The sequence below is a fragment of the Stomoxys calcitrans genome, chromosome 2, assembly GCF_963082655.1.
Source record: "Stomoxys calcitrans chromosome 2, idStoCalc2.1, whole genome shotgun sequence".
NCBI classification, from domain to species: Eukaryota; Metazoa; Arthropoda; class Insecta; order Diptera; family Muscidae; genus Stomoxys; species Stomoxys calcitrans.
The window spans coordinates 133610922-133634389 of record NC_081553.1 but is presented as its reverse complement, the minus strand read 5'-3'; the positions used below and the strand labels follow the sequence as shown (position 1 = coordinate 133634389).

Below are 23468 nucleotides of genomic sequence, written 5' to 3'. Positions count from 1 at the left end.
CAAAAGCAACGAAAATATGAATGCGTTGTAAAAGCGAATGGCAGTAATCTGTTCTCTGGTACGGATTATTTTATTATCCATCTGAACACCTCTGCCGAAGTCTACCGCCATTGCGAAATATTTTAAAACAAACATTTTTATCCAAATTTGGGATAAGTGTATGGGGACTACCCAACCTAAAACCCTCTAAAGGGAAAATCTGTTATTTGAATTTGGAAGCAAGTCCTGGAGGAACACCCATTCCCAAAATAACCCCCACGATATATATGTTTTAACGGATCATGGCAATATGCGACTAAAATGCAAGGTGTTTGCGGGCAGATTTGTTTTTGCAAATACAGTCGAAAGCGGAAAAGTAAAAATCTGAAATTTCTACGCAATTTTCAGTTAAACGTAGTTCTTATAAGTGAAATTCGTTTCCAGTTGATCAATAACGCAAATCGCCGTACTTATTATGTATGAAATAATATGATTTGAATAAGAACAGCGCCTGGAAGCACCCTTTTAAAGTCAGGTACTATTATTAACAAAATAACAAAGGTTATATTAGAGTGGGATTCTACAATCTTAAGAGACTCACTTAGAGTATTTTAGTCCAATGCGATACCACATTATCAAAGGACCAGGCCGGTGGGACTCGAACCCACGAACTCCCACTCCGCCGGAGCGGTCTAAAATGACAAAAACTGTTTTTGAAAACTTTATTGATTTTTTTTAAGTTTCAGATAGAAAGGCCAACCATATTCCAATTAGGCGAGTTCAATTGCAATTGCATTTCTTCTCGTGGTAACTTTTTGTAACCTCCACCACAGGATGGGGGTATACTGATTTCGTCTTTCTGTTTGTAACACCTCGAAATATGCGTCTAAGACCCCATAAAGTATATATATTCTTGATCGTCATGTCATTTAAAGTCGATCTACCTATGTCCGCCCGTCTGTCTGTCGAAAGCACGCTAACTTTCGAAGGAGTAAAGCTAGGCGCTTTAAATTTTGCACAAATACTTTTTGTTAGTATTGGTCGGTTGGGACTGAAATGGGCCAAATCGGTCCATGTTTTTATATAGCTGCCATATAAACAGATCTTGGGTATTCTTGTCCGGATTGAATGAAATCTTGCACGTGGTATTTTGGTATCACTTCCAACAATTGTGCTAAGTATGTTTCAAATTGGCTCATAACCTGATATAGCTGTCGTACAAATCGATCTTGAGTCTTGGCTCCTTCAACTTGTAGAGGACGCAATTATTATCCGATTTGGCTGAAATTTTGCATGAGGTGTTTTGTTATGACTTCCAAGAACTGTGCTTAGTATGGAGCACATCGGTACATAACCTGATATAGCTGCCGTATAAACCGATCTGGGATCTTGACTTCTTGAGCCTTTAGAGGGCGCAATTCTCATCCGATTTGGCAGAAATTATGTACAACGGCTTCTCCCATGACCTTATCCGAATGGAACGAAATATTACACAACGACTTCTACAATGTTCAACATTCAATTAATTAATGGTCCAAATCGGATGAGAATCGGACTATAACTTAGGATAGCTCCATTAGCATGACAGTTATTATTCATACTTTGCCTAAAAAGAGATACCGACAAATGTGATCCATGATGGAGGAGGGTATATAAGATTCGGCCCGGCCGAACTTAGCACGCTCTTACTTGTTATTTTTGAGAGCGAACAACAAGCCGATTACTGGCTTAGGTGTACGTCTATAGTGGCATGGGGCGGATTAATACCAGCACATTCTTTTCAACCTAACCTAACCTAATTTTAAGGGTGCAGCTCTACCCAAAAACAAACTCCAGACGGATTAGAACAATTCAAAGCTTAAATGGGAGGTATTTACAATATATGTAAGAGTTGTACCTAACTCCGATATGTACATTTGGGGCCAAGTTTTTGGGAGCCTCTCCATCCATAAATATCCTTGGAAACTCCCTAGATTAAGGCAGAATCTCATCCGATACATATAAAGGGTGATTTTTTTGAGGTTAGGATTTTCATGCATTAGTATTTGACAGATCACGTGGGATTTCAGACATGGTGTCAAAGAGAAAGATGCTCAGTATGCTTTGACATTTCATCATGAATAGACTTACTAACGAGCAACGCTTGCAAATCATTGAATTTTATTACCAAAATCAGTGTTCGGTTCGAAATGTGTTCATTCACCGTAACGTTGCGTCCAACAGCATCTTTGAAAAAATACGGTCCAATGATTCCACCAGCGTACAAACCACACCAAACAGTGCATTTTTCGGGATGCATGGGCAGTTCTTGAACGGCTTCTGGTTGCTCTTCACTCCAAATGCGGCAATTTTGCTTATTTACGTAGCCATTCAACTAGAAATGAGCCTCATCGCTGAACAAAATTTGTCAAAATTTGAACACATTTCGAACCGAACACTGATTTTGGTAATAAAATTCAATGATTTGCAAGCGTTGCTCGTTAGTAAGTTTATTCATGATGAAATGTCAAAGCATACTGAGCATCTTTCTCTTTGACACCATGTCTGAAATCCCACGTGATCTGTCAAATACTAATGCATGAAAATCCTAACCTCAAAAAAATCACCCTTTACAACATATTATATATGGGAAAAACGTGTTGGAGTATATATGTAATTTTTTTAATTAAAGCGAGCTCTATTTTCGTCGATAATACACGTAGACACATGTGGGTAAAAAAATGCAATTCAATACAAGTACATGCTAATAAGAGTGCGCTCCATCTTATCTGACATAGATAAGGATAGACCTATGGAAACAAAAAAACACATGTCATAGGACAAATACATGTCGATTAATAGCACCCTAAGTCTTTCAAATATCCTAGAGTCATATCAAAACCATACATCTCCGGTGCAGGCTATAACTTTAGAGGGCTATACCGAAATTTGGTCTGATAACTAATTTCACTCTTACTTTGAAATGCAGCTCTAGACCATGATCCCGCTATTGTTACACAGTGCAGTTAAATAAAAAGCAGTATGATAAAAACAACTTTCGACAAGACTATTTCCATGATAGAACATTTGGGTTTAATTTCACCTAAAAAAAAATTTTGACTAGTGTCTCCGCCATCTACGTAGCGTTGAGCTTGTGTCAAATATGAGAATTAAATTTCAAGCCTACACTTTTTAGATGTCAAGAAATTAACTTAACATAGTTTAACCGCAGGGTCAGCTCTAATCTATTTGTGAGTCTATTCGCAACATCGGTTTTACAAACAATGCTGCTTTATGTTTACATCCTCAACGTTTTGGGACGAAATGAGGAAAAATGCAAAATTCCTGCATTGTTGATTTGGATACACATTGCAACTTACCTTTAAATTTATTGTTGCTGTAACGGCTCGCATGGACTCAGCATAGTTCCTTAAAATATTCTCGTTGTATAAACTGGTTTGGCGCCAGTCGTACAGATTCTCCACCTTTTGGACGCAACGCTCACAAATGTTTTTGGGCAAAAAATCTTCTTTGGCGATCTGAAATCGATAAGTAAATGCAATGCTGGGCATTGAGGCCAAAAAATAGACACACACACACCCACAGACAAAAAGAGTATGTCATCAAAACACGACTTTCAACGAGTCTTGGAGATGGAATTTAAATTGAAACTTACATTTACCGGCATTAGCTGGCGTAATTTGTAAATGAGATTGCGTTGTTCAGCTTCCTTTTCGAACAGGTGAATTTTGGAGGACCCATTACGCACCGAACAGAGACGACATAGCTCGGCAAATGTTGTAAAGTTCAAATTTGCATCGTAATTCTGGGCATTAAGTTGGTTGATAATGTGTTGTGTTTGTTGTTGCTGCTGCTGCTGCTGGGGATGCGTCTGTGTCTGGTGTTGTGGCTGTTGTTGTTGTTGTTGCTGCTGTGCTTGTTGTTGTTGTTGATTACCGGTATTCAACATAACTATTCGATTTAATTTGGAATTCTACTTTCCGGCATTTACTTCTATACTCGTATATGACAGTTTGTGTGAGTGTGGAATCGCGGTTAGTTATTTTTATCACAGTTTACTTGCAGCCTTCAAAAACGTCTCTTGCTACATCTGCACGCAAAAAAATAATTCACTACCCAAAACGAAATTTTCCACAAATAAACTTAATTTGTGAACAGCGTTGGTTTTTGTTTGCGATAAATCTCAAGATCTTTTATGATAAATACATGATATGCGTCGTAGTAATTCGTGCGAGTTTTTTTGTTTGAGGTATTGTGCATATGAGAATTTTTTTCTCCCTGTAGTGAATTTTTTTAACGGTTTTACCATAACGCAGCTAATTTTACACTAAAAAGTAGCAAATTCAGGACTAACGTTCAAGAGTGGAGGAAAATCTTACACATTTACAATAACAATAGTACTTCTCCAATAAAATAGATTTGTTTGTCGCTAAGATATTGCAAACGTTTGTGTGTTTGAGTGTGTTTGTGTAAATAATGGATATGATGTACATGAACAACTCCATTGTAACGGGAACTACATTTTTACTGAAATATACAAATATATCAAAACTAGTTTAACGGGCGTTACCGCAATTAGGTCTAACCGCGCGTTTACCGCGGTTAGGTTTAAGTGACAATCTGCCATCGGAGTCACTTAGGAGAGCGATGACATTGATTGGAGAAAGTAGGGTATCCCACTCTACTGCCTTCATTGAACATCGTTGTAATGTGGGTTGCCTGGCGCTATTCTATAGGCACTCTCGTGGTGTTTGCTCAACTGACATTCGATTTCTTATTCTTGATGTAAGGATGTTTGTCAAAAATACAAGACTTTCCAGATTGGCCAGCAGATCAGACAATATACTACAGTGAGAACTCTTCTTCCGCCCGAACTATTCGTATATGACTCAGTACACCTCCGGGAGATGTTCCTCTGCTGACCATTCTTTTTAAATGGACAGGTCCCAGGTCTGCTGTAATGCATCTTTTAGTAAGTAAATTAATAATAAATTTTCCTACGTTAGTATTGATGCATAGAAACTCCAACTCCTTCATGGTTGACGTCGGTTTGAAAGCAGAATAAATGCCAAAAAACTGATTCAATTGTTTATTCCTTGATAGCGAGTGAACCCTCTCTGTAGGCTACTAAGCCGTAAAGGGCTGTTTCAATGGACTTGCCCTTACTATACGCATGCTGTTGCCAAAACAGGCGTTCTCCAAGGATCTTTGCCCTAACGTTGTCCCTTGGAGTGTTTCCTGGGACATATGTGTCAACGAGTAGTTCTAGTTTTTCCCCACAAGACATTGTCCAGATATTCTGACTTCTGAATGTTATCGGTTTCGAGGAAAGGATCGTCCTTAGCCTAAAGGTCTCAGATGTATCCTCCACGAGCTGCTGAATTCCACCCAGGATTTGTTCTGAGCCTTTGTCAGCTTGTCCTTCTATTTTCCTAGCTCTGCCTTATCGAAGTCCCAGTCGTGTGGTGCCATTATGGTTTTCGGCCTGGTAAAGAGTTTTCCGCAACCCTATCTTAGACTTACTAGTTCTAGGGTTCACATGGCGGTCGCTGTTTGCCCCTTGCTTGGGCTCTAAGAGATGCTGACATAAGCGAGTCATGCAGGGCCTTCTTAATCCGCTGGATTATTATGTCTATATCCGCTTCTGCAGTGTTTTCTCCAAAGCTGAAGCTAATACAACGATGATCGGAAAAGCTGAGACTTCCTTTCTACTGATATTCTCTGGAACAAATGTAACATCTAGTATCTCCGGTCTATTCCTGGTAACAAAGGTCGGTCTATTTCCTTTAATACAAATCGCCAGATTGCATCTTATAATAGATTCGATTATCAGCTACCCCTTTCGATGATGTCCGAACTTCCCCATATCTGGTGATGTGCATTAGCATCACTTTTCTGCAGACACGGCTTCAACCAGCAACTTAAGGCTTGAAGGCGGCATCTCTGAATTGTGTGTCATGTATAAAAAGCCAACCAGATATGAGACATATTCATTTCAACGTTGACTACTACTGAAACTTCAGTGCTTAGCGACGGGAGAAAACAAATATATTTAGACTACTCTTTGCAAGAAAACAGGCTCTGTGTCTCCCTTTCCCCGTACCCTTGAGTAGTGTACGTACAGGAATTCTTAGTCCACGAACCATTCCTCCACACACCCATGATTTCTGGATAAGAACAACGTCAAATCCTCTTGCCATCACAAGGACCATTAGAACCGCCAAAGCAGCCAAAGGACTTAGATTTTTCACAACTGTTGCATTAGTCTCTTCGTCTGGGTCCGCCAGAAGTTCATCCTCACAAGATTCGTTCGATCTTACCACTCTTCCTCAGGACACTTGACTCTTGCGGTGTGAACGAGTCCTCCTAAGATGCTTCACTAGCTGCTGCTGTCATAATAACTTTAAGTTCCCTCCCTGCTGACGCACACCTTGCGCCCAATCCGACCGGATGACCCAACCAAACAGGGCTTGGTGGGTCCCGTGTCGAAATCTTCGCCTCCTCTTTCGATCGTGGTTTTCGATAGGGGTTTTTAATCTCCTTCAATCCGCCAGACTTTAGAGATGTGGTTGATAATTCCACAGACAAGTGTTCAGTAATAACTGCTGAATCGTCTCCTGACTCACCAAAACTTCAGACTTGTAAAAATATGCAAACGTTGTTAAAATAAATATTTATACAGCATCTATAGGACTCCTTTTTATCCACGTTTGTACCATTGGTCGATATGGTATATCTTTCTTCTTGACTAAATTCAGTGATGCGCCTTGCCAGATCTCACCAAATCTTTTAAGGCGCAACGATACTTGTCAATTGTACGTATATCCCCGAAGGCAATTACTTCATATCGGACCCGACACCAGCTTGCATCATCACAAACTGGAGGGGGCCAGGTAATTGCGCAAGGACGTCGGAGTATACAGATGACAGACCATTGACTATTCAATTCCAATTGTTACTTGGTGTGCAACCCTGTTCTTCTTCTCGGCGACAATGGGAAAGTTCCTTTGATTCGCCTTAGTTCTTTTGGGGATGCGATGCCCCTCAGGTGGCAGCAGCCGTTTGGCTGACTGCTTTGCCGTTTCCGAATGCAGACGTAAAGCCTTTGTGGTAGCCTGTGCAGGGAATCTCCGTGCCCAATTAAGGGAGTCTCTCTCCTTATCGGTGAGAATTTTAGGATCATTCGCATCAAGCCTCTTAATAAACCTGAGAGCCTTTTATTAAACCAAGCCCTCAAGTAGCGTATTGGTTTGCCAGAACAGGCCTACAGCCTAAGCAAATTATAGGCATACGAATATAAAATATGTTCGACCTTGTCCTCAAAACTCGAACCAGGTGTCTTCGTGAAAAGCCACTACAGGCCAATCGTTTTTAGGGCAGCTTCGCCAGGCTACACCCATGATATTGTAATTTCCAGGTAGTGTCAGTTGTCCAACAACAAAATATTGAGTGCACTATCTGTCAATGTCAGTGATTAGTGCAACAATGGTTTTGAGTATGTTACTAGTTCGCGCCATTTTCCGTTATTTGCGTGTGTGTTATGGTTCTTAACTGTAATACACATGTACAAACAAAACTCGTTGACAGATAGTGCCCTTCGCGAGAAAAAATTGTACTCACACACCTGGTACGGTACACTACTTGGTATTTATGTCATGGCTCCATCGGTCCACTTGAAACAAACACAGATCATCAACAGCCTAATGTATAACACTATCGTACACTCATAGAAAAAAGTTTGCTGAAAATAGCAAGCACTGTCTGCTGGATATTAGTGGTTAATTCTGCTGCTATTGTAGCAGTAGTTTTGCAATTTCAGAGTAGCAGGCTCATTGCTGAAAAATCTGTTGTTTGCTGAAAATGACTGCTGCTTAATTATGAAGGGGATGTCAGAAGAAAAAATAGAACACACATGAAAATGTGTGTCCCAGGGGATGTTTATAATCACCACTGAATGCATGCTTTCCATAATCTTTTTTCTTTAAATTTAGATACAAAAGGCCATACCAGTCATGTGCACATTAGTAGAGCAATAACAAAAAATGCGACCTAGCTCAGCCACATTTCGAAATGTATACCATTAAATGGATCATGTAGCTTCTTTAAAGTAATATTCTACAAATTAAAATCATCTCCTTCAACAAAATGTTTAAAAAATGCCTAAAGTTATTAAGATAAGTAGCAGCAACCACAAAAAGTAGCATACATTTTTTTAGCAGACTTGTATACTCAAAACAGCAAATTTGTTAGTTGAAAGGACATTAAGAAATGTTTGCTAATACAGCAGCCCTATGTTTGCTGAAACAGCAGTAATGTGTGCTTTCCCATTTTCAGCAGACAAAAACTGCTGTTTTAGCAAACATTTTTGCTGTTTTGAATAACTAATTTGGTTGAGTGTAGCTGGGTGACTTAAAATTCTTTCCGTAAATAACTATATATTACTTTAAGAATATTCTCGAGGAGCGAAATAGCAAACCGTCCAAAGAAGAATCGACGTTACAGTTACAATTTTCTAAATTTGAAGGCCTTTCGCCATTGAATGCGTAAAAATTGCTTATATAAATATCATTTAATAATTTGTGGCCCCCAATTTCATTTCTTTCAAAAAATTAAAGCTTTATTGGAAACGGGCGTTACGGAGTATCTTTATATCACAAAGTACATATTTTTTGATTTAACAATATCGGCCTATTCACAAAACTTAATGCTGATTTTGACTAGGTTTATTTGACATATTTCCTTTATAGAACGGTCAAATAAACCTATTTTAGGGGTTCTTAAAGTTTTTTGAATAAGGCCGTATATTATTAGACTTAAAACATACTCTTTTGAAAAATATATTATCGAACTACATCTTGATACAGTCCTGCGGATACCGATCTCCATATACTATATCATCTATAGCTTAGAAAACTCGTGTTTTTCATTCGATTACGGTCAAATTCGGTGCAATGATTTCTAAAAAAACCCTTGGTATCCGGACAGAATATTGGTCAAATCGGGCCCTAGTTGGATTTAGCTGTCATATGATTCATGGGTGTATTTTTTATCCGACTCCAAAAAAATTGTGGAATTAAATTGTATCAGACCCTTCTTCTACCTTGGCGAAAAGATTATAGTAAGATAAAGAAACTATATCAAGAACTTCGATCAAAAGGTAGGTCACTCTTGATAGATGTTCTTAAGTCATTCAATATCTTTTTTACCTTATTTCGCTTTAATTTAATTATTTTAAAATATTTCTGTCTATTATACATTAAAATTTTTTTCTGTATTTTTTTTACTTTTTGTTTTTGTTTTTCTACACGTAACGGCCTTCACGCACTACAAACAGTCCTTTTTTATTTTAGTTAGTATAAGGGTATCGAAAAAGATATTCGGTATCTAGAGGCATTAAGATATTTTCTTGTTCCCTAAAATAAAACTTTGAATGATTCGTTTACAAAAACAAAATTATTCTTGTTTTGTAATTGGTGTTACGCACTTCAAATTCAAGATAATAAATCATATCATATATTTTTTTTTAATTTATGAAATAAAAGCAACCAATCAATAATATAGTAATTATTCCTTCAAATTTCCCACTTTATCGTTTGTACATACATTATTCCCAAACCCCGCTTTTGCTCTTCTGTTCCTTCAGAATCATGTCAAAAGTGTGTATTTGCCTACCACTTTTCAAATTTAATAAAAAAAATATTCTTATCAATTTCTCCCAGTTATCATTGATGAGTTTTTCCCACTATTTTGATTAAACTGCCATATTTAAATAGCGATCTCGCGAAACATATCACCCCCTAACTAAAGGTAATAATATTTATAAGACCAATTTCCTTTTTTATGCATAGCTACAGTAATGCAGTTTTAAGTCACATCTTAACCCCGATGTATAATACATACGTCAAAAAAACTAGTTTTTGACAGAATTGAAAAATAATTAGGAAATCATACACTTAGTTTTAACTTTGTGAAGTTATGAATATGGCAACACTGGTGCATAGGTTAGAACGTGCTCCTATAAGGGTTGGTATTCTATTCTGCTTTCGGAATAGTCGCGGAAATCTTTAATTATTCCGCAAATGGAATTTGACAGTTATGCTTTTTTTTATTTTCATACCAAAAGACGTTTATTTATCTGCACTTATGGTTTTATTATTTTTTTTCGCAAGTAAATAAAATAACAAGAAGATAAAACGAACCATTGAAACCAATAAAACAAAAATGATGTCAAGCGTTGCCACTAAAATTTCTTTTTGTCATTTTCCTCACTGTTAACAGAGTACAACTTTTTCACCTATTTTCCTCCAGCGTTTCGCAGACTTTTTTTTAAATGGAGTTTGACAGCAATCCGCCTCAAAAGCTGAGCAGAATACTCTGCTTAACAGAAAACGCCTGACTTCCAATCTTGGCGAGAACATCAACAACCTTTTTTTACTGTTACTCTCCATCACTAATACATATTGGCGGCATTTGTGTATATCTTATCGTGGTCAAACTGCTCCGGAAGGCAGAGCACTGATTTTAAATCGATTTAAAATGAAAACTTTTTCAAATTTAAAATTTTGAAAAATTTATATAGACGCTTCAGCAACAACAACAAATCTAAAACAATGATATGTTGTCAAAACTAAACAAGAAACGGAGCAATTTCGAGGTTTATGACGATTACTACTTTTTATACGTTTTTTACAAGTATATGACGTTTACAACTTGTTGACAGTCGAAAACCTAAAAAATCGACATACAGACCATCTCCGACCTGAATACTAAATCTTTTACTTAAGAGATTAGGATTGGTTATGTTAAAGAAGAGGATGCGGTACCAAGCCGTCCTATGACCTTTTTGGTATTCACAAAAGCTAATGGTTGGCTTGGTATTGGTTTAGATTTAACCCTGAGGCATATGTTAGGAACTCAGTGTTTTTTTTTTAAGTTAAAATGACATCCACTGTACTGTATTCAAAATCCAAAAAATATATATAACTTCATTAACTCTTAAGATGTTAAGCTTCCCAAAGTATAATTGTTATTGATTCATTGCAACTCTAGTCTTGAAAAAAGCTCCAAAAATGTGAAGATGTAATTTTTTGGTTTCAGATGTGAGTTCATTGCAAAAGTGAAGAGAAAACAAAATACTAATAACAAATAAGAGCGTGCCGAATCTTATATACCCTCACTCTCCCGTTGTTACCATCTGTCATCCGTTGCCCTACGGGCCATGACACTGAACACCTAGCTTACTTATGCGAGAGGCATACATCAGATTCCAACTTCCCTTAAATGTGTAAGCTAGTTTCTAGTCTGGTTAAAGAAATTGACATTTATTTTTTCGTCATCTCTGCAGTGCCTTACATATTTAAACTCAAAGGATGAAGAGTATTGAGATCCATACAGTTATTCTTTGTTGTACTATTAAGATCCTCACCTTAAAAATTATAAGAATTTTGTTTTTAATACAAAGACAAAATATTTTAATGCGAAACATTGAAGTAAACAAATTTTTGTTTTGGAAACATTAAATTATTTACCAGAATTAAATCATTCACTGGTTTATTGAGTTGATAACAGCTTGTCGTGAAAGCAAATTACAAATTCGTTAATTAATAATACAAATTCTTTTATAGGACCGATTTTTGCGCTCATTCTAAAATCTATGACACCAAGTATCGAGATGTCTCCCACCACTTCATCTTTCCATCGGGCTTTTGGTCGTTCCAGTTTGCATGTACCACCGTGTTTGCCTTCAAAAGACTTCTTTGCGGGAGCTTCTTCATCCATTCTGACAACATAACCTAGCCAACGCAGTCTTTGTATTTTTTACTTCTGGTAACAGACCTATGATATCAATATTGTCGGCGTATTCGGGTAGCATTCGTTGTCTTGTGAGAAGTGTGCTACATCTATTCACATCTGCATCTAATATATTGTACTATTCTCCAGCAGGATATTAAAGATATCACATAGTAGACTGTCTCCTTGTCTGAAACCTCGTTTGGTATTAAATGGTTCGCATAGATTAGTTCCTATTCTTACTGAGGAACGTGCATCAGCAAGTGTCATCCTGCAAAGTCTTATTAATTTTGCTGGGATACCAAACTCAGACATGGCTTGAAATACCTCTGAACGTATAGGGATATCGGAAGCGTACCCCTTTCACACAGTACGTTCGAGAGTATCTTGTATGCGATGGCGAGGAGACCTATTCCTCTGTAGTTGGCACATTCCGTCTTGTCTCCTTTCTTGTGTACGGAATATAGTATGCTGAGCTTCTAATCATCGGGTATGCGTTCTTCTAGCCAGATGGCACAGACAAGCTGATGCATGCGCATCAGCGGGTAACCCGTTGGATCCTATTGCCTTGTTGTTCTTCAGTCGGGTCACTGCTACTTGGACCTCATTCTGACTAGGAGGTAAACATTCTATACCATCATCTGCGGTATCCTCTTCGCCGCCATCGTCGGACACTAGCAGTTGGGTAAAATAAAATATTCTTTCCATATCCTCAGCACGCTATCTGTGTCAGATACCAGATTTCTTTCTTTGTCTCTGCAGCAGGATGTGCCTGCACCAAAGCCATCGGTTTGATGTTCAATTCTTTGGTAGAATGTCCATACTTCAATCTGACTACTGTACATATCAATTCGCTGACACCAACGTTCTTCCACTTCCTTTTTCTTTCTGCGGAATAGACGTTTCTCCTCTCTCCTTCCGACACCTCTCCTTCATTTGGCGCGTTGCCACTGATTACAGGGTTGCTCTGTATGCCGCATTCTTGGCTTCGGTAGCATCTCGACACTCTTATTCGTACCATGGGTTTCGTGGGGGAGGCTTCCGATATCCAAGTACGGATTTCGCTGCATTTTCTATGGAGTGGGCAATGAGTTGCCACTGCGCCATTATATCATCGGAATAAGTAGAGCTTTCATCAAGCAATTAGATCAGTCGAGTGGAGTATGCCTTTGCCATATGTTGTGTTTGCAGCTCTTCAATGTCCAGCTTCCGTGCAGTGTTCCAAACGAGTGCGAATCTTTGCTGCAACAAGGTATTGTTTCGAATTTATATTTGCTTCGCGGATCGATCGGCTTTGTGATTATTATTATGTGGCTTTGTGAATTTTTTTATGTTGAAATCTGGTGCTTCTGACCATCATGTTTTTGACGCGGCGACATTTATTAGCCTCAACCCATTATCGGATGTTATCTCCTGGAGGCTAAACTTTCGGACTGTTGGACCAAAGATGTCTTCTTTCCCTATCATCGCATTAAAATCTCCCAGAACGATTTTAATATCATGGGTGGGGCAGTGGTCATATTCTCTCTCTAGACGCGCGAAGAAAATACCCTTGGTCTGCTCTTTTTTGTCTTCCGTCGGGGCATAGGCGCAAATAGGGCTGATGTTGAAGAATTTGGCTTTTATGCGGATTGTGGCTATCCTCTCATCCACCGGAGTAAAGCTTGAAACAAGGCCTTGTGCTTCTCCAATACAACCGCCAGTGCATATACTGCACCTTTTCTGTAAAGCGTGTGGACATTCCAGGTGCGGATCCGCAATCATGCTCCTTTTTTCGCTTTTACTATTCTTTTGTTTCTTATAGTTTTCCGGGGGCGGGTTGCTGGCCCAGCGCTCCAACCGCATGGGTTTTGTGGGAACGCACATTTACCCCTCGATATTCGCCTCCAGCCGCCCCTAACCATGGAGCAGACGCTAATGGTGTCCATTGGATATTTGATGGCGCCAATAATACGCCTTGTCATCTCGAGTATCATTGACTCTCCGTATTCAATTTAGAGCCAGTGCCATCTGACTCCTCACTGAGACTCTCTTCTCGAAAATCGCTGACTGCCCGCAGCTGCACTTGCAGCTACTTCGCATAAAAACGAAGCTTTCCACTATCCACAACCTGTGTACGCGCCTGGTAGCTTTCCACTAAGCTTCCCGTGATAACGATGGATGGATGGTGCTCATAGCCGTGTCGGTCGGGCCATCCAACAACAATATAAATACAAAAATATTAAAAAACAAATAAAAGCTTGCTCAGTTCGGCCGGGCCGAATCTTGGCAACCCACCACCATGGAGTCTGCCAAAAATTAATTTAGTTGAAGGGCATATGGGTTTATATGGGAGCTTTATCAGGTTATAGACCAATTTTGACCATAATAAGCACAGTTGTTGGAAGTCAAAACTTAACATTAAATGCAAAATTTCAGCCAAATCGGACAAAAAATGCGGCTTGTAAGGGCTCAAGAAGTTAAATCGGGAGATCGGTTTATATGGGAGCTATATCTAAATTTAAACCGATATGGCCCATTTGCAATCCCCATCGACCTACATCAATCGTAAGTATCTGTGCAAAATTCCATGCGGCCAGCTTTACGCGTTTGACCGCTATCGTTATTTCGACAGACGGACGCACGGAAATGGCTAGATCTACTCAGAACGTAGAGACGTCAAGAATATACATATATACTTTATGGGGTCTTAGATGAATATTTCGAGGTGTTACAAACGGAGTGACTAGATTAGTACAGCCCCATCCTATGGTGGTAGGTATAAAAACCGTAGAAATTAACCTAATACTTAAGAACGTACCACAAACAGGTTTTGTACGAAGTGCTCGCAAATGAACGCCATCACCAAAACACTCGCTAACATTTTCCCCCCGAAATCCTTCTGTTAAGCAGTCGGTTAGTAACATGACCCGCTCTTGTGTTTGCCTGCTTTTGTACGGGAAACATATTTGGCGCTAATATATTGCTTGCACATTTGCTCGAATAAAATCAAGAGGGGGAATCTTGTTAATGGAAGGAGACAAAACATAAACACAATGCATTTCGTTGGCTTACGATGGAAAGAAGAGAGAGTATCGTTATTATATGTACATTTTCTGGTTGTTTTTAAGTTCCTGCAACAAAGAGCATAGTGCTGTGCTGGGTTGCCAGACTACTTACGAGTTGTGGGATTTTTTTTTGACAATTCGAGAGAGGCTTTAAATCGGTACATATTGCAACATAGTACGTTCAGAAATATAGGTTGAAAATATATGCGTTTAGTTCCCCCAGATTTAGTTACACCTAGAGAAATAAGTTTGTTGCTATCCGCAAGCACTGTCTGAATTTTAAATGATAATTGAGGCATTTCCAATACACAAATATTTCTTTTTGTCATTTAAGGCGTAGATTTTTTTGTTAACAAGTAAAAGCGTGCTAAAAGCGTTCGGGCGGGCCGAATCTTGGGAACCTACCACCAGGAATACTGCTAAAAATGTATACAAAATAAATTTAGTTAAAGGGCATGATTTTATTCTACATACCAAACTTCTGTCAAACCAGCAAAATTAAAGCTTCTAGGAACCGTACAACAATGATCGAGAGACTGGTCTACATTAGAGCTATATCAGGTTATAGACTGATTTGGACCGTATTTGGCACAGTTTCTGGAAGTCGTAACAAAACACTACATGTTCATTTCAGCCAAATCGGACAAAAATTACGGCTTGTAAGGGCTCAAGAAGTCAAATCGGGAGATCGGTTTATTTGGGAGATATATCAGGTTATAAAACGATTCGAACCACACTTGGCACAGTTGTTGAAAGTCATAACAAAACACTACATGCTCAATTTCAGCCAAATCGGCCAAAAATTGGGGCTTCCAGGGACTCAAGAAGTGAAATCTGGAGATCAGTTTATATGGGAGATATATCAGGTTGTTGTTGTAGCAGTTTATTGTGAGAGGTGACGTGTATCATGCGGTCCCTGGTTACAATCGGAACATACATCTTGCACGATGGCATCAATGCCGAAACGTAATTGAGCCAGAACTACTCTGGCTTGCAGGGGGAGGTCGATTTTTTCAGGTGCAATGGGAGGCGGTCGTTCCCCAAGGACTACATGCATCCGGTAGCAGATTACCGCATCTGCTACAGTGTCTGCATTAATGTTGTTTAGACCTGCTTGATATGCCGCTTGATCTAGAGGTTCTCTCTTGTAGCGCTGAACCTCACGCTCTAGATTATGTAGATCTACCTTAAGGCTTCTGGGCGGTGGATATCTATCCACAAGATTATGATTTGGATGGTTTCTGCGATAACAGCCCAAAAGGTATTGCTTAGACAGCATGTAGTTATGTCTTCGCACTAGTAGGATCTTTGTCTCCTGATGGAGGTGGTCCACATGAGAACTGAGGAAACAGCCCGTCGCAGTTCGGAGGGCGGCATTCTGATAGATCTGAATATTATTCCACTGTGCATAACTTACCACAGACCGGCCAATTGCTTTGTACGTGGTCAACAAGGTTTCTTTGTCTACTCCCCAAGTGCTGCCAGCAAGTGACTTGAGGACCTTGTTTCTACTTTTGACTTTATCGCAGATTGTTGTGGCATGTGGGGAGAATGTGTAAGAGCTGTCAAATGTGACGCCAAGTATTTTGGGACACTTGATGGTCGGAATCATTTCTCCATCGACCATCACAGTCAGCTCAGTATTCACCTCACGCGTATTTGTAGTGAACAATGTGGCTGAAGATTTGGTGGCGGATATCTTCAGATTTCTTGTAGCGAAATATGAGGCAAGTTCGTTGAGGTAGACGTTCAACCTATCGCAGATGTCATCAATGGGTGGGGGCCTGATGCCATAATCGTACAATCGTCCGCATATGATACGATCTCTATGCCGTCTGGAGGGGCTGGAATGTAGGATAGGTAGAGGTTAAACAGTGTCGGAGATATCACACCACCTTGGGGAATTCCCTGTTTCACTCTACGGTGTTTCGACTTCTTGTCCCTAAATTCCACAAATGACTGAAGATCACACAGATAATTAGCGACCCATCGTTTCGGGCCTGGCTGGAGGGACGTGTTGGCGATGTCCTCAAATAATTTGGCATGGCTGACCGTGTCGAATGCCTTCGATAGGTCCAGTGCCACGAGGACCGTTCTATCACATGGCATGGGCTGATTGAAGCCACGGCAAATGTGTGCGGTGATGGCATGCAAAGCTGTTATTGTGCTGTGCAGTCTTCGAAATCCATGTTGATGCTCGGCGAATGGAAATTATCCTACGAGGCTCGGGGGGAGTAATGCGTCAAGCGTCTTTGCCACTGGTGAGAGAAGAGAGATCGGTCTGTGCGACTCCCCCAAACTCGGGCCTTTTCCAGGCTTCAGTAGCGGGATCACTCTGCCCATTTTCCAGACATCGGGAACTATAAGAGTGTTCAATGACAGGTTGAGGACGGTGGTAAGGTACTCAACTCCAGGTGAATCCAGATTTTTCAACATCAATGTAGAGATCCTGTCAGGGCCCAACGCCTTAGATGATTTGGCGCCACGGATTACATTCGTAACTTCGGCCACGGTAAATTGTGATGGCTGTTCATCGGCTCGGAGACCACGAATACGGCGAATGGCTCTCCTCCTTGCCCTGTCTCTCTCGGGATGCACAATAAATTGACGGTTGAACAACCTGGCACATCTCTTCGGATCAGTCACGGTTATTTCGCCAAAAGTGACCGAGGTCCTGTCATCCCGTCTACCGGGGTTCGAAAGTGACTTCACAGTAGACCTCAGTTTGCATACACCGCTCCCTAAGTTACATTGCTCCAAGTGTTCCAGCCACAAATTCCGCTTATGTTCGTTGACTACCCTGTTTATTTCCAGATTCAGCTCGCTGCTTCTGGAGTTATCGGGGTCCATAGCACAAATCCCATCTCGCTCATCGGCGAGTACCACTGTTTGCGCCGGGAAATTGGGCCGCACCTGGGGTATTCGGCCGGCTGGTAAAGGGTGATTTTTTTGAGGTTAGGATTTTCATGCATTAGTATTTGACAGATCACGTGGGATTTCAGACATGGTGTCAAAGAGAAAGATGCTCAGTATGCTTTGACATTTCATCATGAATAGACTTACTAACGAGCAACGCTTGCAAATCATTGAATTTTATTACCAAAATCAGTGTTCGGTTCGAAATGTGTTCAAATTTTGACAAATTTTGTTCAGCGATGAGGCTCATTTCTGGTTGAATGGCTACGTAAATAAGCAAAATTACCGCTTTGGAGTGAAGAGCAACCAGAAGCCGTTCAAGAACTGCCCATGCATCCCGAAAAATGCACTGTTTGGTGTGGTTTGTACGCTGGTGGAATCATTGGACCGTATTTTTTCAAAGATGCTGTTGGACGCAACGTTACGGTGAATGAACACATTTCAAACCGAACACTGATTTTGGTAATAAAATTCAATGATTTGCAAGCGTTGCTCGTTAGTAAGTCTATTCATGATGAAATGTCAAAGCATACTGAGCATCTTTCTCTTTGACACCATGTCTGAAATCCCACGTGATATGTCAAATACTAATGCATGAAAATCCTAACCTCAAAAAAATCACCCTTTATAAAGCGAGAAGCTGCTGCGTTATTGATGTCTCGGAATTTCCTCTCGGCCATAAGCTCATCAGAGGGGGGTGGCAGTTCACTGAACCGGCGATTGGTATGCTGTCTGAAGCCAGTCCAAACAGCCTTCTTATGATTGATAAACGTCCGGGTGGTCGGTCGATGGTGAGAATTATGGGGAGGTGGTCTGACCCCAAAGAGATGACGGTTTGTCAGGATACGTCACTCAGGAGATCAGCTATATCAGGTTATAGACCAATGAGGACCGTACTTGGCACAGTTGTTGGAAGTAATAACAGAACACCACATGCAAAATTTCAACCAATTCGAACTCGGCTTTCAGGGGCTCAAGAAGTCAAATCTGTAGATCGGTGTATATGAGAGCTATATCTAAATCTAAACCGATATGATCCATTTGCAATCCCCCACGACCAACATCAATAGTAAGTATGTGTGCAAAATTTTTAGCCTCTAGCTTTACGCGTTCGACCTTCATCGTGATTTCGACAGACGGACGGCATGGCTAGATCGACCCAGAACGTCGAGACAATTAAGAATATGTATACTTTATGGGGTTTTAGACGAATATTTTGAGGTGTTATAAACGGAATGACTAGATTACTATACCCCCATCCTATGATGGTGGATATAAAAAACATAAATATGATGTTGAAGATTGCGCCTAATTCTTCGGACGATTACTTACAGTAAACAAAATTGAATTAACATTAAAAAGTTTAATCTTTATTTACAATTGTAGTAATTAAATTTATTATTTTTACCACATACGTTCTACAACACAGTTCCTAATTACCATTCATTTATGTCCCTAAAACTAAAACTATAGACCTAAAGACTTATAAAAAACTTTTCAGTGTTATTTGCTTTAATTATTTTTGACATAGAAATTCGATTTTCTTTTGTATTATGGCAAGTGATTGGTAAACAGGGCATACGTTGAACATATTTTTAATTGTACGAACTAAATTGTTGTTTAATAGTATAAAATGTGCATTGATCAAGATTATATTGTGTTCCCTTTCACACATATGTAATGCGAAAAGAAGAGAGAATGAATCAAATATATGTCTCGTTTCCATCATATGCAGACACAAAGTGATGTGGCTAGACAAAAAATATCAAGAAAAAAAAAATAGTTTGTGTTTTTTATATCCATAAAATATAATTTCAAGGCAAAAAAAAATATTGAAAAATGTTACGCCGAAATAGTGAAAAGCGGAAAAAATTAGGATGTGGATTTATAAATATTATTAACAATATCTCATTTCAATAGTTTATTATCCATATAGAGATTATATTAATTTGGAAAACGGCACTGAGGACGGAAGATAAAATATGTGGATCTAGATTTCGTGGTATTGTGCGCAAAATTCTAAGGTTGGTATTTATTACGATTAATTTTGTTTATGTATATAAATTAATTTGTTTTTACTACTCTTTACAGAAAATGCCCCCGACCATAAAGGGAGGCTCATAATGGAAACGAACATTTTTCTTCTTTTTTCTTAACCTGGTATCATTAAATAAGAAATGTATATTTTTTCGGCAATATATTTGAAACTTAATATAATTTGACATTATTTAATTGATTGACTTAATTTGACCGATTAAAAATGGTATTGATTTATAAAAAACTTTGTTAATTGCTTTAATTATTTTCGATATTGAAATCAGATTTTTTTCATGGCAAGTGATTGGTAAAGAAGGCGTACGTTGAAAATATTTTACACTGTACGAATTAAATTGTTGTTTAATAATACAAATTGTGAGTATCTATTTCTGCGTTCTGTTGTGTCATCTTTCATACAAATGTATACGAAGAAGTGCCAAATATATGTTCAAGTTTCTATCATATATAGACACATAGAGGCGTGGGTAGACAAAAAAAAATTAAGAAAAATAGAAAGTTTTGTTTTATTTGCCTCTTTATAAAAAAAAATATTAAATAATAATTGTTAAGTAAAAACAAAATATTTTAAAAAGTGTTACGTACAACAGAAAAAATTAGGATGTGAACAAATGAAAGATAAATTCCAAACGAAACAAATTTGAGGACATGGGAGAAGCTGGACGAGGTATTTATAAATATTATTTTATTCTAATATGTTATTATCCCTATGGAAAACGACGCTAATGACGGAAGATAAAAAATACAGTATTCTACATGTGGATCTATATTCCTTGGTATTGTGCGCAAGATGCTACGATGAGTATTTATTAAGATTCTCGATTGTAGATTAATTGTATTGTTCATTATAATTTTAGAGATTATGGTGTTTTTTTTTTTAACTAAATGTTTATATTTGTAAAAAATACATTGTTTTAAGTGAACAAAGCCATGCACATATAAGGAACTACCATCGCCCTTATCACAGCCAATGGTGTTTTTTTTTCGGCCAGGCACAAGGACTTCAGCTAAACAAAATATCTTCCAACCCTCCGAAATCAAAAGTTTTTCAGAAAATTTACAGAAAGAAACATCGATATATCATGCCCCATTTAGTTAAGTGACACTATTTTTGGTATTCTCCTTCTTTGCAGACAATTTGCCTTATCAATTTTGTCTATAGTGCTATAGGGGTAATATTTGTTATATGATTTCACTGAATTATGGAAATTTTCAGTTTCTTGATAATGGTAAAAGGACGATTTAACCTTTTTCGAGAAGGAGGACCTCCTCTTTTTTCTCCCGACCTCACTTCATATCCGGATGTCCGTACTTTAAGGCATTATCCAACGTTGGTTAAACCCAAGATTTAACCCTATTTGTGTTTTTGGGTTACTTTAAGGACAAACAAATTGAAAATTAGTGTAGGGATAGGGCCCCCTCTGTTTGAATAATGTAGCTTATTTTCAACATGGGAAAAACTCTACGTTCTGTGAAAAATTCAGGAAATTAGCTGAGTCGCATTTATTTTTATACGGAACAGACAAATAAACATACAGACAAAGAAGTATAAACGCCTTCGGATACTCACAACCATGAATATATTTCTGATTTAACATAGACCTTTACTAACAAATATACATATATGAACAAGTCTGTGTGAATTTGTGTCTAAAGTTCAGCGGATTATTCGATCATAAAACACATGATCCAATTTTGGCATGAGTCCTAAACATTCTTATACAACTCAAATTTGCCCTTGTAAATTCCATTAAGAGAAATCGGGAATACTTCTCTCATATCAATGAGTGCTTTCGGATTCAAGTTTAAGCTCAATGATAAGGGACCTCTTTTCTATTGACTTAGCACAGAAGTTTGACACCGTTAAATACCACACAAATTTCGCCAGCATTAATAAGTGAACAATAACCGCTGAAAATTTTTTTTTCAAATTACAGCATATTGGTGTACAGCATCATAAAGAGCTGTCGGAGCTGCCCGTTTTATGCCTCTCCTAACATGTCCCCTAAGTGCGAGAAAAACTTACAAATTTTACAAATAATCAATTCATATAAATGCAAATTTGCCCATGAACATTCCATTCAGAAACTGGGGCCAACATCTTACATATCATGAGTGCCGAGTCCGAACGGCGTGCCGCAGAGCGACACCTCTTTGGAGAGAAATTTTTACATGGCAAAGTACCTCGCAAATGTAGCCAGCATTAGGAGGGGACAACCACCTATGAAAAATGGTCTGATTTTCCTGGCATTCAGCGCTAGCAGGACATACTAACCTCTGCGCTACAATGGCCTCACATAATTACTCCATTATAGTTTGCTAAGAACCTGTATTGCCCAAGCCCACGGAGAAAAACACGATCTGGTAACACAAAGCAAAACAATCCAAAGGGGAGAAGTTGCAAGTAAAATGACGTTTTCCGGGGGGAAATGAAAAATACTTTTCGCGGAAAATACGCTAACTAACGAAACATGGAGACTTGATGTATGTATATATTGTTCGTTTTGGAAAAGTGAACACCCACTAACCTTGGGAAAAATCGATAATGTATATAATGCTAAACATTTGTTTGATGTTTTTAGAAATAGAATGGGAAACTAATGAAAACAAATTGGCTTTGAAACCTTTGTATTACCTTTTTTCAATTAAAACTACTCTGTATATACATATATGAAGTTTGCACGGGGTCACATTATCTACACCATATTCAAATCCACACTAGAGAATAGTTCAAATTGTCGACCACTTCTCCACAAACGCAACACCATCATTATTAGGATCACTTTTGTTTTGGTTAATTTTTACTTTTGTTGTAGGTATGTGAATGATGGGTTAGTTTTTCTGCATTTTTCACTCAAATAAGCATAAACCGCAATGCTCTTTCGTTACTTTTTACCATCGATTTGTGGTGTGCGAGTGTGTCGTTGTGTTTGCCCTCCTGTATGCATGCCATGTGTATCTAATTGGAGAGTGGCACATATTTGGATGTCCAACTTGAAGCCGAATTGGATCTGTTTTCTTCTTTTTTTTACAACAAAACGAGAAAGTGAACCGTCACAAATCAACGCGCTGCGACCCATGCATGCAATGGGCAATGGGACATACAATACTGACATTTGGTTGCCATGAATTTTCCTATAACAGCCACCAAATACGAACCAAACGACCAACAACAATTCGCAATGGATGCAAGTTGTTCATGTGTTCTCCGTGCTCCCCACATACATGCATTTGTATGTACTTATGTATGTTGCACCGGGCACCACTAGTTCTCTCATACTCTCTCTCTATTCAAAATACGAGTCCATGCTCTTTTAAAATCCAGAAGTTTGGTGGAGCTGTTGCATGCGTTTCATGGGAAATGTGGATTGGGGATAGCAGAAGGCACGATGTTTCTTCAAGTGCATCGTGCTAAGTTAGGCGAAGATTGAGAATGCAGATGAAGGGTCGGTTTTTTGTGTTTACTCATCTGGAAAGCCATTGACATATTATTAAATCATAGAATTGCTTACAGTTCTTGCTCAAATCCTTAGGAAAACAAATACCAACCAACAGGTAGTCCAATCATAAGGGTGTACTGAAATAAAAGCTATTTTCTAATATTTTATTTACTTAAAAGTCAAATTTTGCATATTACATGTTTAGAAATCTCATGATGTCCTCATATGTTCTGCCGGAAAC

At 38.7% G+C, this 23468-nt stretch overlaps 1 protein-coding gene across 1 annotated transcript; it reads right to left on the bottom strand.

Moving 5' to 3' along the window:
- Positions 1-614: 614 nt before the first annotated feature.
- On the bottom strand, positions 615-22918 carry LOC131994758 (myb-like protein I). Its single transcript, XM_059361634.1, has 4 exons — positions 22423-22918; positions 3635-4069; positions 3339-3497; positions 615-671 (listed from the first exon to the last, which is right to left on the bottom strand). Exons 2-4 carry the CDS (start codon positions 3926-3928, stop codon positions 615-617), a joined length of 510 nt encoding a protein of 169 aa, XP_059217617.1. The 5' UTR covers positions 3929-4069; positions 22423-22918.
- Between the last annotated feature and the right edge of the window lie 550 nt (positions 22919-23468).

Bases quoted from the DNA above. Each gene is read 5' to 3' on its own strand.
- LOC131994758 (XM_059361634.1), bottom strand. From the start codon at position 3,928: ATGTTGAATACCGGTAATCAACAACAACAACAAGCACAGCAGCAACAA. The intron at 3,498-3,634 runs GTAAGTTTCAAT...TATCGATTTCAG, and splicing joins GCCAGCTAATGCCGGTAAAT to ATCGCCAAAGAAGATTTTTT. The intron at 672-3,338 runs GTAAGTTGCAAT...TTGTCATTTTAG, and splicing joins CAGCAACAATAAATTTAAAG to ACCGCTCCGGCGGAGTGGGA.